General features: G+C 36.6%; 1 protein-coding gene across 1 annotated transcript in view; it reads right to left on the bottom strand.

Annotated features, from left to right (window-relative positions):
- Window positions 1-16665, bottom strand: part of LOC127415402 (insulin receptor substrate 1-B-like) — an 80918-nt gene extending 64253 nt beyond the window's left edge. The window contains exon 1 of the mRNA XM_051654110.1: window positions 15909-16665. Coding sequence (XP_051510070.1) covers window positions 15909-16257 — 349 coding nt within the window. The 5' untranslated portion in view covers window positions 16258-16665. The remainder of the gene's footprint in view (window positions 1-15908) is intronic.
- Window positions 16666-18546: the final 1881 nt, after the last annotated feature.

Below are 18546 nucleotides of genomic sequence, written 5' to 3'. Positions count from 1 at the left end.
AAACATCTAAGTATAAGCTAAACAGCATTCTGAAATTTTTCTTAATGAACTGTTTAAACTGAATATACTCCATTATATATACAAGCATATTCATGTACAGTTTAGATAAACAAAAAAAGTCACATACCAATCCCACAAACAATGTAACACTAGATAACTCAAAGAGTGACATTGCTTATGTGACTTAAAAGACAATTTCATAAACAGATTTACTCAATTACAGATATATCTGAGTAAGCATAAAGCTTAGTTTTAAAATGAGAAGTGGTTTGTTGCACAAAGTGGAAACAGGAGGATAAAGGTCACTGAAGTCTGAAGTCAATGGGCCACTGCTAATACAACTGCAAACCAACATTTGATACTGACAGTAGATGCAAAGCAAGTCAACAGCTAACAGTCAATATTCCACAATGTGTACAATGTGTCCCAAGGAGCGCATAGATTAATATTTACACAGTGTGGCCTACAGTACAGGTTTACTCTTCTAAATCAATTTGAGAGTAAAACACAAATATGACTGTAATATTTCATTTGGGGGGGGGGGCATTATCTGCTTATAGAGAGCTGTGGAACTGCAACTCTGTACATATCGTAAATGGGTCATTCCTACAATTCGGTGACATTCCGGGTTTGAAACTAAAGATTGTATAAGTCATACTGGTCAAGCTAAATTACAAAAAAATTCTGATGTCCATCCAGTTAAATGGGCAGCATCAGGGTGGACAATAACAGGGTGGACGTTCAGTGGATAAATGTGCAACTACATGGTCTGTGATTGATATATAGGACACATATTTGTAAACTGATATTTGTGATTTAATTTCTGTTAACATAAATAATATATATTGAAATTTGTAAATTATATAAATTTTCCATACATCTTCCCATAATAGGGTGGACATGTTATGCTTGACCACATATGACTAAGACCACATAATAAAGGAAAGCATAAACAAAACAATAGAGTTATAAACTTAAAATAACCCAAAGTAATTTTGCAGAATGGCTGGTGTCCATCTCCAGTGTATGTGATGTCATTTCCTAACATATATCTTCAATGAAAGGTTCACACAAATAAATCAAGGGGCAAAAAAAACTCTGCTATCATTGTTAAAATTACACACTTACAACAAATGAATACATGTTAGGGACAGAATGTAACACTAAACTCTAGAAATCCAATGATTTAGCATTTATTTTTGTCAAAGATGTTTGACGTGCAGTTTTTGGGACATGAGGAAGTGACACAGTGCAAAATAAAAGGATTTCAATTATTTAAAATGTAACTTTTAAGCCCACAGAAGTGTGTAACATTATGAAAAAATAGTTATTCTTCAATCAAAATTGTAATCAGGTGAAATTAAACAATATAAATACCACACACTTGTAATGGGGACTTAAATGTTACAGGCGTTCCTGCGCGAGACGCTGCTTAACATTGAAAAACAGCGTGGAAGGATGCAAAAACGAGTTCAGTGTGAACGTCCCCTATTAAACTTAAAATGAAAAAGGCTTTAATACAATGACCAGGAAGAAGAGAGAAAGTGAGAGAAAAGGCTTAACATGAAAATAGTGTATTTCTCATTGGATTAGTGTAATTTTTTTGGCAGTAAATAGTGTTTATCATAAGGGAAATGTAAGAAAATCACGTTAAATGTTTTAACTACACCTGTACTACTGAACTTTTATTTTGAATTAATGCAGTAATGCAGTTTTTATTACCTCTCTCTCTCTCTCTTCCAGAACGAGCTCTGACATATGCAATAAAATGTAATGACATGTCATGAATAGGTGTGTTTACTGGTGTTTTAAAATCCCAGTGGTGGGAAACAATTAACATGCACTTGAATGCTATATGATTTTGACAAAATGATCTTGCTTCTGACAGAAAACACGACAGAAGATATCCACTGATTGTCCCTGATCTTTCCCCCAGCCATTTCTGTCAAGTGTAGCGTCCGGGTAAAGCAGCATCTGATATCTCACACAACTCACTCAAAAGGTGTGTGTTTCAGGTACATTTCTCTCGATTTGTGAAACATTCTCAGCAGTTTGGGTGTGTGACGCTAAAATACGGAACAAAATGGCATCGCATATGGATTTCATATGGAACGCAATTTTTTTCCTTAATTACAGGAGGATTTCTTATTTTACAGGACATTAGGCATATTTCATTAATTAATTTTACCTGATACTGCTTCAGCGTGTGAGTGACTCTCTCTCTCCGCTCACTGTCATAAATTTCCTCAGCTGATGATGGCAGTGAGGGGTTGTCAGGGGTGGGGAATGGCACCAGTTACAACAAAGAATCTCCAGCTTTACAAAACAGCATCCAATACAGAAACTAACACGACAGTAGATTATGGATTCTGAAGCAGCAAAACAAGTGGGTATACCGAGGGTATACGCAAATATTGATCCACTGAAGTCGTTACATGCATACAGCCCTGGGAAAAATGTAAGCATACAGCGTATACGTGACTACACCACTGGTCTTATAGCACATGTTTAGCACATGTGCACGGTGAGCAGTTGTGCTCATATGGGTGATGAGCTTGTATCATTTACTGATCCCATTACCACATCATTTCCTGTCCTTTCTAAACTATCACTCTCAATAAAGAAAAATGTCCAAAAGTATAATCTGAATAAAAATAACTATCCCGTTATGTCAGCCAAATTAGTTTATGAAGAAAATCTAGAACAAGTAGTTTCTTAAAAACATACTGTATGTCAGGAATCAGGAGCACAAACAAGCTTGGCCACATATACTTACCTTCCAAGAATCTGCCACCTGTATGTTCCAAATATGCAGACTACTGAACAACCCCCATGAGACCTCTCAGCCCAACACCACCCTTACAAGATCCTTAGCGTTTTGATATTTGCACCTGTCTTAACTTCCTAATACATACTTCATTTGGGGCCCTTGGCAAATCAGAGACAGGGCCCCTCTATTGTGATATACAGCTATTAAGATATAAAGATAAGGAAACATTAAATTCTATCCAATATGACAGAAGTCTTTGAGGGTTTCAAACAAAGATGCACAATCGCTGGTTAACACTTTACAAACAATATGTTTGAGTTTCTGCCCCATTTACTCTCTTTAGATTTTTGGAAGCAAAACCTTGACATTGTGGTATTTAGCCTGGTGTTGCTCAGGTGCCTTAAATTACTTCTTGACTTTTTTCCTACTTTAAAAGCATTCCATCTTCAACTTATCAACTTCCCTGCAGGCTATGTTCATCTACATGAATGTTTAACAATTCCTTCCTTTGTTCTAAAAGGTAAGTTACAGAAAGAACTGAAGCACCTGTTTAATAACAGAAAGTTACAGAGTGCAAATCAGTTGACAGATTGACTAAGTGTTCACTGTTAGTAAAGAGCTTTCTCTATCTCTCTCTCTCTCTCTCTCTCTCTCTCTCGCTACAAGTGCTGGCAAAGCTCTCCAATAAGTCCCACAACCAAAAGCTTTGTGCAAACACACATGATGTTCATAATCCTGTAGGAACTCACCATTTAAATCTGTTTCAAATTTGATGGCTTTTCTTAGTCTGCTGCAGCTTTCCCTAAAAAAACTGCTGGTGGAAATCATTACTCTCCAGTGTTTGCTTATAAAATGTTTGTCAGTAGCTTGGTTATTTGTCCAGACTATACCAGCATATTAACCCCACCCCTGTTTACACCTGGTATTACAAGATTTGTTTCAAGTAATCTGATCACATGTGGTCAGACGAGACATCGCTGTTTACACCTGGTATTGCAAGATTCGTTTCAAGTAATCTGATCACATGTGGTCAGATGAGACATCGCTGTTTACACCTGGTATTACTATGCATCCTGAAACTCTTGTTTTAGCGCAGCTGTTGATTGACAGGTGAGGGGTGGGTGGTGCTTTACTGCTGTCCAGGATGCATCAGGTTGGATTAGCAATTATTAGCTATGCAGGAGCATGTCTTTGTACCTAGTCTCTTACTGTGAATTTGAGCATCACAATACTTCCAACAGAAATGAGACAATTACAACCATATGTACAAAAAGCGAAGAGAGGACTCCCAGCTCTACCGTCTGACTAACATTTCCGTTACCAACTCCAGAATATTTCTTTTGTGGTCAAAAAATTGTGTGTGTTCCATCTCCTGTTCTTTTAGTTGAATGGAAGAATGTGCCATTTCATTCAAAGGTGGTTTGCCCCACTCCATGTGTGAGTATTTAAGCATTTCTGTGTGTCTTTGGTTTTGTGTTATGTGGGCCCCCCTGAATGTTTGTGTAAACTTAAGTGAAGCTGGTAGCCTGCATTAGATAGTCATAGACAAATCCACACATTACTTTTTAATGACTATCCATAAAAAGGTTTTCTCTATGTTTCTTCTGAATGCTGCATTCAGTCATAGACACATCCAGTCTACATTTTAAAATGGTAGAAAATGAAAGAGATGAAGGGACTGATGTAAATAACAAAACTAACAAGATTTTTTCATTTTCTAAAGAAAATGTGAGTGATGCAAAGCTCACTGCCACAATGTTAATATGAGCAATCGATACAGTGATGCCTGTTGCACACCGCACGCCGAGGAGCATAAGCAACTCATATTTTTACTGATGCCCATGTAAACAGGTTAGAGCAAGGCACAGCCTACAGCAACCTAAGCACAGTAATCACTATATATACATATGTGTAATATATACACTCTCTTGGCACTTTATTAGGAACACCTGTACATCTACTTATTCGTGTGATTATCTAATCACCCAATTGTGTGGCAGCAGTGCAATGCATAAAATCATGCAGATATGGGTCAGGAGCTTCAGTTAATGTTCACATCAACCATCAGAATGGGGAAAAAATGTGATCTCAGTGATTTCGACCGCGGCATGATTGTTGGTGCCAAATGGGCAGGTTTGAGTATTTCTATAACTGCTGATCTCATGGAATTTTCACGCACTATAGTCTCTAGAGTTTATTAAGAATGGTGCCAAAAACAAAAAAACGTCCTGTAAACGGCAGTTCTGCGGACGAAAACGCCTTGTTGATGAGAGAGGTCAACAAAGAATGATCAGATTGGTTTGAGCTGACAGAAAGACTATGGAAAATCAGTGAACCACTCTGTACAATTTTAGTGAGCAGAATAGCATCTCAGAATGCACAACATGTCTAACCTTGAGGCAGATGGGCTATATAGTGTTCCTAATAAAGTCCTCAGTGTGTATGTTTACATATACAGTATGTACATGTCTATGTGCACCACCCATTGACATGTAAGATATGTATAACCATTATAAAACTTTGTTTTCTGCATAAAGTGCTGCAGATTATGCAGCAGAAACACTGTCGGTGTGAAAGCACAAGTGTTGCTTGCTGCTCAACTTGTCTTTACGTGCTGCTTCAGGACTGCTCACGCTCTGCTTCAGCATGCGGTCTGAAACAAGCATGATGCTTGCCTTAGCAACCACCACTAATAAAAGACAAGCAGAGAGCAAAGTGCAAGAGGGCAAAACAAGCTTTCAGAAAGTGAACATTGTTTCACAGCCATTTCTCGTTCTTTGAAAGACACCTTTAACCACATAGTCAAGTGTTCATAACCAGCACTTACATCAAATCCATTTTACATAAGCACATAAATTGGCAATGTCCCTGTACCTTTGATCTCAGAACATAATTTGCTGTCTGTCCTCATCTAATCCCTCCCTGATTTTATGAAAAATAAATCACATCTGCTCAGAGTTCAACATTTTAGCAGCAACTTCAGGTTGACTGTACCGGAATAGGTGACGATCCACGATTCACCCTCAACAGCAACTGCCCGTTGATCTCATGAGAACAGAATTTCACAGTGCATCAGTGATTATGAGGGCCTAAGTGAACACTAGCATGACGTCTCTAAAAACATGGCATCATGCAGAGTCATGCATAAATTAGCATTTTACTAAAGCTTTCATGAGACAACAACAAACAGGTTAAGAGCAACACGTTTGTGCCAGCGAGTACATATAGGGTGAAGGAGAACTGCAACTACTTTTAATGTGCCACACAAAATTCACTATTATAACGTTGTTAAATGCTTCTTCTATAAACCTATGAAATATACCATATTCAGAGAACCTGCAAACCTAGATTTAACACTCCCACACACACTAACTCAAACACACACACACACTTCCTCTAATACACAGAGAGGCTAACCAAATTTTATTTTTATTTCAATCTAATTGCGCTGTCCTTGGTTTCCCACTGTGTCTGCATGACGGGGTAATCTACCTTAGCTTGAGATCAGATTAAATATGCGATTAGCCCTTGCCCTGGTCTATCTACCCCTGCCATGGTGGTATTTCACTTGCACACAAGCACACACACACTGTGTACTGAATTTTCCATAACTGACATAGATGCATTCACACAGACGCATAAATACACACACACACACACACTTTTATTGTCTGTTTATAGGGGCTGTAAGGAATTTTTTTCATATGCTTACTTACTGAGAATTATCTATCTACTCTCAGCTGTCCTGATACTAACAAACAGGCCCAGTAGATACTGACACACCGATAATTGTTCAGCACACACAAACCACAAACGCTAAGAAAGTAGGTCACAAATAACAATGCAGTAAGGTTTGGCAAGGTCACTGCACCAGTGACAGTGCATGACATAAAAGTATAAAGGGTAACTCCAAACCAATCAAATTACTTTCTCCTTCTGGTTTTGGGTCTGGTTAAACCTCACTCAGCATATTCTAATATCAGAGTAAATTAGTCACACTTAATTTATTCTGAACCATAAACCACATTTTATGTGGTTAATGGAGTGGGTCAATCTGTGCAGTGCAGCTTAAAGAGATGTCTGAAGTCATGTTCAGATTCTGATTTTGGAGGAGGAGGACTGCATGTGTGTTACTTTACACCAGCAGAGAGATTGGATGGAGAGAGGGAGAGGGGGCTAGTGGGGAACAGGCACAGTTACATAAGCGTTGTTAGGCACTGCATAATCGTAGCTGTCTGTAAATAAAAAATACAAAAAATAAATACATGTTGACTGAAAAAAATATTAACAACATATTTAAAGAACTCAAATACATACAAAATAAATCATGAGAACAATACACAAAATTGTAGGGGAAAAAAACAATTTAACAGTGATTTCGAGATGGTATTTACTACACAAAAAATGTTAACCTAAAAAATGTGCTTCATGTAGTAAAATCTACATTTACTGTATTGATTTAAGTCAAAAATACTATTTAACAGCAATGAATCAACCTGAAAACGAATTAAAAGGGTTAGATCAGGTAGAAATAGTTCTTAAAGGTAACAATTCCAGGTGTAATTCTCAGAATGGTGTGATATAAAATGTCATACATACAGTATAAGGCAGTTTTACAATGACTTTGCGATGGTGATTCCTTATGTTTGCAGGTGTACTTCGGAGAATTGTGTGGTATATATACATGTCTATACAATATACGTATACAGTATATATGTGGTATATATAAATACTGGAAATATGTTTGTATGTATAAGCAAGACATGTTTTGAGTAATAAGGAAAAACTACACTGTAAAAATGTAATCTTGCTAATATTCTAAAACTTTAGTTTAATTGCTGTTAAAGTGGTGCAAAAGTTACAACTTGCACTTGTAAGTTCACTACACTTTTTCAGACACTTTTAATTTATCTACTGATGAAGAAAACTGACTTGAAGCTCTGAAAACTAAATGAAATTTAGTAGAAATTATAAATAAAATTGAGTAGAAATTATCACATTTATTGTGACATGTTCAGTTAATGAAAACAAAGATGTTGTTATAACATGTTGATGAAATCATTTTTAGAATGTTATACAAGAGACTGTTTTTAATTAAAAAATAAAATAAAAATAAAAACTTTGTCAAAAAAAATTATTTAAAGATTAAGTCTTGACTTCGAACATTTTTATTTTTTTTTATTTTTTTTTTATGAGCCAAACTGATTGGCTACCAAATTGCTATATATCTCTCTGTCTCAGTGCTTTGCACCTATTTGCAATCAAGTAACATGAATAATTATTTCTGGAAGAGAGCAGTTCAACTGAGAATTGTGTTAATGTGAGGAAAGGGTTTTAAACTAATGGCTAATTACTCTATTTAGGACCAAAATCCAGTCCTGATCTTTCTTTCTCCCAGTGTTTTAAAAGATAAGCAGAATGTAATAGAGTGAAAAAAACAGCTGCATGTGTGCGTATAAAAGCCACTCGAAGCCAAGTGTCCCCGTCTGTCTCAAGTCTCCCCCTACTACCTCTTTCCTTAGCAAACAGAAGAACACACACATCCGTAAATGCACGTGTCCTGTACACACACACAAAAACACATCTCTAATAGAGTTCCTTTCACACATGTGTTGTCTGTTAGCACAGTGCACACTCACAAACACACATATAAACACACAAATGCTGGCATAGTTAACCCAAATAAACCCTTTGCTGGTCAGCATTATCACAAAGTTTCCAGATCCAATGCCTGATCCGATCATGCGGTTTTCAGTTTCAGTGCCACATAGAAATTTATTTGTGGTGTTCACTTTGCCAAACCAGAGCTGGATTGATGAAAGATGTAACAAGCGAGAGGAGGAGTCTGCTGTCTACACCAGCTACAGACACTGACCAATGTGCACACTGACTCATGCAGATTTCAGATTTTATCCCTTTAAAGGGATAGTTCACGCAAAAATTATAATTCACTCATCATTTACTGACCCTTCTTCCGTATCTTTCTTTCTTCTGCGGAACACAAACGAAGATATTTTGAAGGATGTTTGATGTGTTTTTGTCCATACAATGTAAGTCAATGGGGTCCAAAAGGATGTAAAGGCAGAATAAAAGTAAACCATAGGACTCAAGTGCTATAATCCATGTCTTCTGAATCTTTACGATTGCTTTGAGTGACAAAAAGAATGTAATGTGAAAATTTTGTATTTCTTATTTATGATAAATCTTGACATCCACAGTCTCCTTGGCGCATTCATGAAAGAAGCTCGTTCACACACTTCCACTTGCTTAGAGCTGTTTGCTCTTTTCATGCCCAGTTGGACTATTTTGAAAATGCAGACATCACGGATACATGGAAAATGCACAGCGGTCACAAAAATGTTTATAGATACACTAGATTATTGATGTATAATTATACCAGGATTGTGTTCCTAGCAACCACGTACAACATCAAAGCATCACTGTCTTGAAGCTTGCACTGTGTTCCAATCAGGCCAGATGTCAGGATTTAAAGTGAATAAGGACTTAAATTTTGGTCTATTTCTCACGCAAAGCTATCGTATCTCTTTAGAAGACGTGGATTAAACCACTCAGGTTGTATTTTATGCTGCCTTTATTTCCTTTTGGGAGCTGAAATGTTTTGGACCCCATTGACTTACATTATATAGAAAAAAAAACACCTCATACATCCTTCAAAATAACTTTATTTGAGTCATACGAGTTTGAGACAACATGAGGGGTAGTACTGTAAATAATGAGAGAATGATCATTTTGAGGTGAACTTTACCTTCAAGTGCTATACTCTCCAAACACAAGCTCTTGCACAATTTTCTCTCAGGCAGGGATGTCGAGGTTGTAGCTTACATAACTTTTTATGACAAAACACAACTGTATATTTTATGGGGCCATTTTCCTGGTTGGTACACTGTGAACTCATAACAATCAAGGGGTATGCTCATTTTGTGTTAAAAATCCTACAAACAAGCCTTTTTTTACTCATAACAGACTATTACAAAAACACTGCTTTGTTGGTTAAGCCATGAGCACTGCAATCCTATCCCAGAACTCTTCTTGGTTTAAGTGGCAATCCATAATACACAAGTGCCTATTAATTACTTTTTTACCTCAATCAATCCTCTTTGGGCTCATTCTAGGATATAACATTCAATAAATATCCCTCTGCTCATGAGCAAATAAAACAACTTTTCTCTGACTCACAGCCCTCAGAGATCAACCACAAAACAAAACAGTAGTCATTTTTTTTCATGACAATCCTAATTAAATCAGGAAACAAGAAAATGAAGTCAGCTTTGGCACAAATTGTGTGCTTATGTCCGAGAGGGTGTGTATAATGTGGGAAATTCAGGCAAAAATCTGGCTAACGATTTAATCTCTAAGCTAATTTGCTTTCAGCGCTATCTACTTGTTAGGCTTATGTATCACTGAATGGAAGTGTTTCCCATGAATCAGCATGACTGACTGCCATTGTTTGCTTAAAACTGACTCTCCATAACTAGGTTAATCAGTTTCTTTTCACTACTATGATTACTGTAACACAGGATTTTATTAGAAAATATTTGAACAATAATAGCACAATATATAAAAATAGATTTTAATTAAATACATGTAATAAATATTATATAACTAGATGTTTACATTTTCTGAAGAAAATCAGAGTAGTGTTTGCATGTGCAAAACTCACCACCATGATGGTAGGGTGTTTTTGGTGGTTGCCAGGATTTGGCTATGCAGTTGCTAAGATGTTCTAAGTTGTGTTTAGTGCATTGCCAGGGTGTTTCAAGGTGGTTGCTAGGGTGGTCTGGGTGGTTGCTAGGCTGCTGTGGGTGGTTGCTTACTGATCCAAAAGAGCCCACCCCCATGTCTCTGTAAGCGCTTTTCCACCATCGAGCCGAATGGTTCCAATAGCATTTCCACTTGAGCACGGTTCGGTATAGTACGATAACAAACCGTTCCCAGACCGGATTTCTCAACACAGTTAGCTAACTGTACTCAACTGTGCTGGTGGAACGCCTTTAGTATGTCGCGCCTTCAGTGATCGCTGATCAATTGCTCAGTCAGTCCATTCTAACCCTGATTTCGTAGCACCTGAGTGGAAAAAGAAACCGGAATCATGCCAGCAAGCCTGGATCGGTATGAAATGGCACGGTTCAGATAATCTGGTCCCAAGATAAGGCTTGGGTCACTCCTTCAATGCAAGTCTATGGAATTTTTTTCATTTGTTTTACTGTCCACCCATCCTCAACAAGCCACATGACTTGAGGTACCATTCATATCCATAGCTCAAATGGTGTAGAGCAATTTATGAGCTTAAAGTTAATACTTAGGGTTAGCAGTTTGTTCAAATCCCTAACCCTAATAGTAAGCGATATACTTGCCTTAGCAAACACTACCAACTATAAATATCCTCTATTATAATGTTTGTTTCTTTGTAATAAACCCACTACACTGTCTTACTCTCAAGAGCTGTTGCTGGGCTAGTCCTGGTATGTGCTTTATATACGCTGAGGAGCCAAATGGATATTTTTGTCACTAGATGGAGATCAACGAGGTTACATTTCAGGATCTTGCAATGTTTACGCTGTGTTTAATGACAAGATTAAGTTGTAACACAGGGTACATGAGGGTTAAAATGTAGTAAGCAGCCGTACAGCAGACTCAAGCCTTGTGATCCACTTCATTACATCAGATTTAGCAGTTAAAATAGAACAAGCTCACAGTGTCGTTGGCTGGGTGTTTGTATGTGTACATCTGTGTGTGTCTGTCCAGGATCTCACAGAGACAATAATTACCAGCACATTAAGGAGATGAGTGAGGCTTAGGAAAGTTTAACCTCTGAGCATCAGCCATGAGCCAAACCAGCATCACAAACACAAACACACAAACACAGCATTCTCCTTGAGAGATCAAGGAGCATCAATGTGGTGGTGCTGTGTAAAGTAAAATATAAAACATGTGTAAAATTGATCTATAATCTCACAAAGGTAATTTCTGTTTCCATCTGTGCCATTGATTTATGATAACTCAGAATAGACTTTATGCATGATGTTGTGGCTTTAATGTAATCAGTTTTACAAATAATTTAATTGAATAAATTACATTCCACTGATATAAAGTTAAAACCCCATTTGATCTCAAAATAATGTAAAAAACAAAACAAAACAAAAACAGGGTGTATTAGTATCACCTGCGAATGCTGCCCATGTCGGTTTAGCTGTGCCAGTGGTGAGAAAAACAGTTCCCTCAACCTAATTTCTCCTTACTGTTTGCAGCTGTACAAATACCCAACATTAAATATCTGCTCACAGTGCCAAACTTGCTTGGTATTTGTTCAATTGAATTTGGTACTAGAAATCCACACGACACCACACCTCTAATGTAGTTGAATTCCCCAGGACCCTCTTTCTTCAAGCAGAAAATATATGCAATATTGCATATACTAATATATACTTATTACGTGACTTTAAGGAATACTTGATTGTGATTGGTCAATCGCAACATTCTTTTATTCTTTGCACTTCAATGCATGTTTCAAGTTCAGCCCCTGAAGTAGCCTAAAATGTTCAGCATTTATATTTATTGTTTTCAAAACTTTTCCACAGTTAATGGGTTCAGTGACTGTGGTCTCTATGTTCAGTATCTGGTTAGACTGGAATATACTGATGAAATAGACAGCTTGAAATCCAAAACCCTTGTCAAAGGGAAAATATTCTATTATAACTGTTATGGGTAACACTAATTACTACATTAGTTAACATGAACTAACAATGAACAATACTTATTAAGCATGCATTAATCTCAATGTTCATTTCAACATACAGTAATACATTTTTCAAATCAAAAATTGTTAACATTAGTAAATGCACTATGAACTAACATGAACTAACAATGAACAATTATATTTTTATTAACTAACATTAACAAAGATTAATAAATGATGTAACAAACATATTGTTAACTGTTTGTTCATGATACCTAATGCATTAACTAGTGTAAGCGAATGGATCCTTATTGTAAAGTGTTACCTTGTTATGCATATATAAACAGTACCACAATGCAATGGTTTTACCTGCTTGTTCAAGATGCAAATGTGTCTGCTCATCAAATAAACTCAAGATTATGATTACCTGCTAAATCTTAGTTGTATGTAAAAATCAAAGCACAGATCCTCCAGTGGATTCTTATAAGCCTGTTTTAGTTTAATATGCAATGTCTGAAAATGTATTTAAGTGGATGAGCGAATGAATGAATGGATGGATGGATAAATGAAAAAAAAAAAAAAACTCTTGAAAAGAACGGGCTGAACCAAAGACTGAATGAACACTGCATGAATGAATCAAGCAGATGAAAGCACCAGCTGAAATTCCATTTCCCATCCTAATTTGAACAGAAGGGGGCAGATAACTGTGGACATCTTCTCAATCATCATCATGCCTACTAAAACCTGCAAAGAGCATGGACACAGTGTAAACAGATTAAGGTGTGTAAAAGTGAGCATGGACAACATGCCCACAGGTCATATCTCACAGTTGTCTTGCCTATCAACAGAAAGCAACAAGACAACTATGGGGGTGAAACAGATGTCAAAATGTTTAACCAGCTGATCAGTAAACTGTGGTTTGTTTAGCTTGTCATTTAGGGGGTTTATGGACAACAACTGGTGACTCATCTCCACCCAGAACTTTACATCTTGTTAAGGTGTCATCCCCTTTGCCCACCACAACAAACCCCCCTCATTCCCCCTCCACACACACACTCTTTCTCACATGTAAACTGAACAAGCCTCTGCATTATGTTTAGTAAAAATATTCAACCCTTTAGGTTTTGCGAAATAATATTTTCATAATCTGTGCAACCTTTTTCTGAAGACAAAAAAAGTTTCTAAAGACTTATTACAGTACATATTGCATGGCATATGGTTGTGCTTTCATTATGGCCTCATTATATAATGCTGGCTAAGTAATAGAACGTTGGACTCTTGATATTGGCTTGCAAAGGTTGCGTCACATGTTGAGTTGGTTAGTGGTATCTCCTGGAGCCAAGGAACATGCAGGCCTGTTTAATTTCTGTAGGAGTCACGGTCACTGCCCTTTTCATATGTTTACTCTTCGCTATAGTGTAGGCTACCTGACTTCTCCAGTCCATTTCATTCTGAGAGGAGTGACAGGTTATGTAATATTGAATATCTTCTAAAATAATAATTATGTAAGGCAACAAACCATTTGATATAATTCACTGCTTTTAAAAAGCACTAAAGGAAATTACTTAATTAACTTAGCTATTCTGCAGAGGTGACATTAATGCAGAACAATACCAAAATGCTCCAGACATACAGGAAGATGTATATCATCTATATCTTCAAAAGAAACTAAATAAACTTTTCAGTAATATGCACATCTGTCATTATTTTTAGATTGTTCATTCTCTTGTAGTATGCAAAGTTATCACTGTAAAAAATGTTGTCATTGAAAGTAAACTGAAAAAGAGATAACCTACAATTGCTACCTCAATGATCTATTTGTACTTGATCTAATCCATAAACAGTACTTCTGTTAGTGTAACCTAAATTATCTGTGCTTGTTTTAGTCAGATTAAATAAAATGTTTGTAACTTGTAACAAAACCAGTTAAAGAAATAGTTCACCCAAAAATCTCATCATTTACTCCCCCTCATGCTATCCCAGATGTGTATGACTTTCTTTTTTCAGATGAACACAAACAAAGATTTTTAGAAAAATATCTCAGCTCTGTAGCTCCATACAATGCAAGTGAATAGTGACCAGAACTTTGAAGCTGCAAAAAGCACATAAAGGCAGCATAAAAGTCATCCACGTGACTCCAGTGTTTAAATCCATATATTCAGAAGTGATTTGATACAGTAGGTGTATTCTCCTCCCTGCCCAGTAAGTGGTGATATGCCCAAGAATTAGATTCACCAAAAACAAAAGAAGAATGTGAAAGTAAAGGCGAAAGTGGAGATTCATAGCAAAAAAGGACTTAAACTTTGATCTGTGTCCACACTTATATCGCTTCTTAAGGTATTGATTTATCAACTGGAGTCTTATGGATGACTTTTATGCTGCTTTTTTATGTTTTTTGGACCTTCAAAGTTCTGGCCACCATTCACTTGCTCTATATGGACTTACAGAGCTTAAATATTCTTCTAAAAATCTTTGCTTGTTTTCTGCAGAAGAAAGAAAGTAACACATCTGGGATGGCATGCGGGTGAGTAAATGATGAGAGAATTTTTATTTTTGGGTGAACTATCCCTTTAATTTACATGTTAACACATGAAGGACATTTTTAGGTTAAATGGCAAAACATTTTACAGTGCAACAGTTCTGCCAAAATACACGGTAAAAAACTAGTCCGAAAATATGCAGTTGTTACCTTAAAGACCTATTTCTACCCGATCTAATGACTTTCACTGATGTAATGTTGCGGGTTAGTAGTGACACTGTTAAAATGTTTTGTCAGGTAATCTACAAAAGTGCTTCATGTGGTAACATCTATTTAAAGTAACTGGCTTGATTCAAGACAAAAGTATTATTTTAAAAATCTGAATGAAACTTTACTACATTAGGTAACACCAGCAAAACTTGATGTATCTGAACTGTTTGTGCAAGTTCAGCTCTAGTGAGAATGCACGATAACACGCGCTTCTGGATAAGGAGCAACTTGAACTTCAGTAATATAGTCTTTCCGTGCTTCAACACCAAAGCAAATGGGGGTCCCTCTGCCCAACTTGGGGGGCCATCTACTTTGCTGGAAAGGATAAAAACATTGTGTTGTTTTAGGTACACTAGCAAGTGTAGACCCCAAATACTATCAGGAAGGATCACTATATTAAAGTTCGCCGTGGTCGTATACTTAGAAAGTCTTTGAATGTGCAAAAAAAAAAAAAAAAAAAAAAAAAAAAAAACACGTGCTCTGATCAGCCTTGTTTTTCCAGTTCAAAATACGTGGCGCCTGCTTCACTAACGACAACACATTTATTTCTTATCTACTCAAATGTGGAGGAAAAGACATGCAAGACGCAGAAAGTTGCAGCTGGTGTAACACATTGATAGGTTAACAGTTCATTTCGCCACTCTGTTGCAGAACAGCAACATCTTTGTTGGTGCTGTATTTTGCAGACTTACTCTTGCATTGCAGATCCACCATGGCTTGGTACCATTCCTCCTGGTCCGTCTCATTCTCCGCCGCCACTACGAAGCTCTCAGCCCGTGTGTAGAGCACGATCATGTGTTTATTCTTGGAGTCGGCCCGTTTGTTGATGTTGAAGCACGTCTCCAGCACCAATGCCTTTTTGGGCACAGGCGTTTTACCTCGAAATTTCTTCTCACTTTCGTAGTATTCGAGTCGAGCCGGGCCGCGCTCCGAGGCCGTCCGTAACACGAAGTACCGCCGGTGCATGGATTTCTGCTTGCGCAGATAGCCGCTCTTACGGACGTCCTCGGTGCTGCTCTGCGATTCGGTCTGGTTCTCCATGGTTCGGTGTGATCTGTTTCGCTCAGGCAAGGAGAATAAAAGTTTCTGAGCCCCCAAAATAGCAAACAGCAACAAATATAACCTCCGTCCTCCTCTGTTCCATCAGAAAAGTCATGTGCGCAAAGGGTGACAGAGGTTGCAATAAGCAGTTTCTTTCCAAAAAAAAAGAAATAATGTCATTAAACGGTGCGCTTCTCATGGGCTGGCAGGAGACTAGCTGAGCAGGCGAGTCCTCGGCCGCGCACACGCAAGAACATGTGGTGATGTCCGATAAATAGCCCCCCAACTACTACTATTAAGACTAAGCTTTAAGAGTTCAATCTCATTACTGTAGCATACAGTAGACAGCTCCTTGTCACCCCTCCTCTCCAGTGCAGCGCACACTGCTACCGTGAAGCGCGCTGTCACTCATCAGTCCTCTGTAGTTTAGGCATGTGTGAGGGCGGAGAGGGTATAGCCGTAGAGCACGAGGTTACGGGCCAGTATCGGATTTCATGCGCTTCTGGACTGTCCTGTCTCAGCGCTGCCTTAAACAAACTTTACTTTTTTAAGGGTGGAATAGCTAAACTCTGTTTAATTTATAGCAGATAAATAATAGGAATGACAGTAGAGCAATGACTAAAATATTTTATTTTAAAAAGAGACAGACAGTGCACTGTCTGTTGTATGTAGTTTGTTATCGTCCTTCTAATACATTCAGAAACCATTTATATATATATATATATTTTAGCCAGGAGACAAATTGGGTTTGGTTGTACAGTATACACAAGTCTATAGATCTACGTTATAAATTAATTTTGAAAATACAGCAATCAACTAGAAGAAAAAGATAACCAGTTATATGGAATTTTTATTGAATCGTATTTAAATGGATTATTTATTTGCGACATCTGCTGGGCTATTTTGTCCATTGCAGCTGGATACTGGACAAATAATATGGACCAGGTCAGAAATGTATGGGGGTTCGGGGGGAAATTGGCGCAAAAAGTATAAAAATACTCCCGAAATTAACAAATGCGGGTGCAAAAAAAAAAAAAAAAAAAAAAAAAAAAAAAAAAAAAAAAAAAGCCCTCGTAATGAATTCTTCTGTTTTTTATTTGTAACATCTGATATAGTGCTTAATTTTATAGGCCAACTCCTACACTGAAACAAATTAACAGTAAGATTAATTTTTTTTTACACAGCTTTTCTAAGTAAAAGCTTAGAAGCTTAAATGTTTTTTTTATAAAACTAAGTAAAATCTACTTTGTGATTTAATATTGATTAAAGTCAGAAAATTTAACTTAAACATTTTGATAAATTCAGGAAGTTTTACTTACAAATATGAAATACGTAGTACTTAAACATCTTATCAGAATATGTCACGTTTTGAATTGTCCATTCAAACCTAAGTTTAATCAAGTATTATTTAATCATGCAAGTGTACACATTTTTAATCATGTATTATATGTATTATTATTATTATTATTCTGCATAGCTGGCTGTAGGAATAAGTTAGAGCGTTGCTCACAGACCTTAACAACTGGTACACAAAACACCATGAGGGTGACAATCAGCTGATAATTATTTTGATCTTAATGGTAATCTTAAGTAGAAAATGAACTTAAGACTGCACAAAACAAGAAGTTACCAAACATAACAACAAAATTTACAATAAAAACAGTGTAAATAAAATTGCAAACAGTGAAACCATGCAAGCTTATTAATTATTCAAGCCCAGTGCATGCTGGGAACACCAGCTTTGAAAAGTTAAGTTTACTTTTTTATACCAGTGAAATTTACTCAAATTAGCAAATAATTTTCTACTTTTGGATTAATACATGACGACACATTGTAAATATAACAAACAATCATGAATAATATTTACTAGTGTTAGAGCATACATTTTTACATGTTTGAATGTAGAATTTACTTAATATTTTCAAGTTCATGCTTAAACTAATTTATTCAATGTAGGAAGTACTTAATCTTTTCTGCTATATTTACTTCACCACAAAATACTGTATTTTTTCAGTGTAGTTAAACATAATGGCATAAAATATCAATTATTTTTTATTAATGAATTAATTAAATTGAAGTAGCTGTTTGACATAAACGGACAAGACACAGTTTATGGTTTAAAAGGTTAGAAAAAAATATGCCCTCATAAAGGTACAAAAATGCCCCTGAAAATCAAACCCAGGTGGCAAATAATTCCCTAAATGTACAAGTTAATTTCTGACACTAATATGAACATGAACTTCAGCATCAAAATTGTTGGGTCAAAATTCTTGAAAAAAAGAAAAGTTG

This window comes from Myxocyprinus asiaticus, chromosome 2 (assembly GCF_019703515.2).
Source record: "Myxocyprinus asiaticus isolate MX2 ecotype Aquarium Trade chromosome 2, UBuf_Myxa_2, whole genome shotgun sequence".
In the NCBI taxonomy this organism is placed as follows: Eukaryota; Metazoa; Chordata; class Actinopteri; order Cypriniformes; family Catostomidae; genus Myxocyprinus; species Myxocyprinus asiaticus.
The sequence above is the reverse complement of the archived record's forward strand: the minus strand, read 5'-3'. Positions and strand labels throughout refer to the sequence as shown.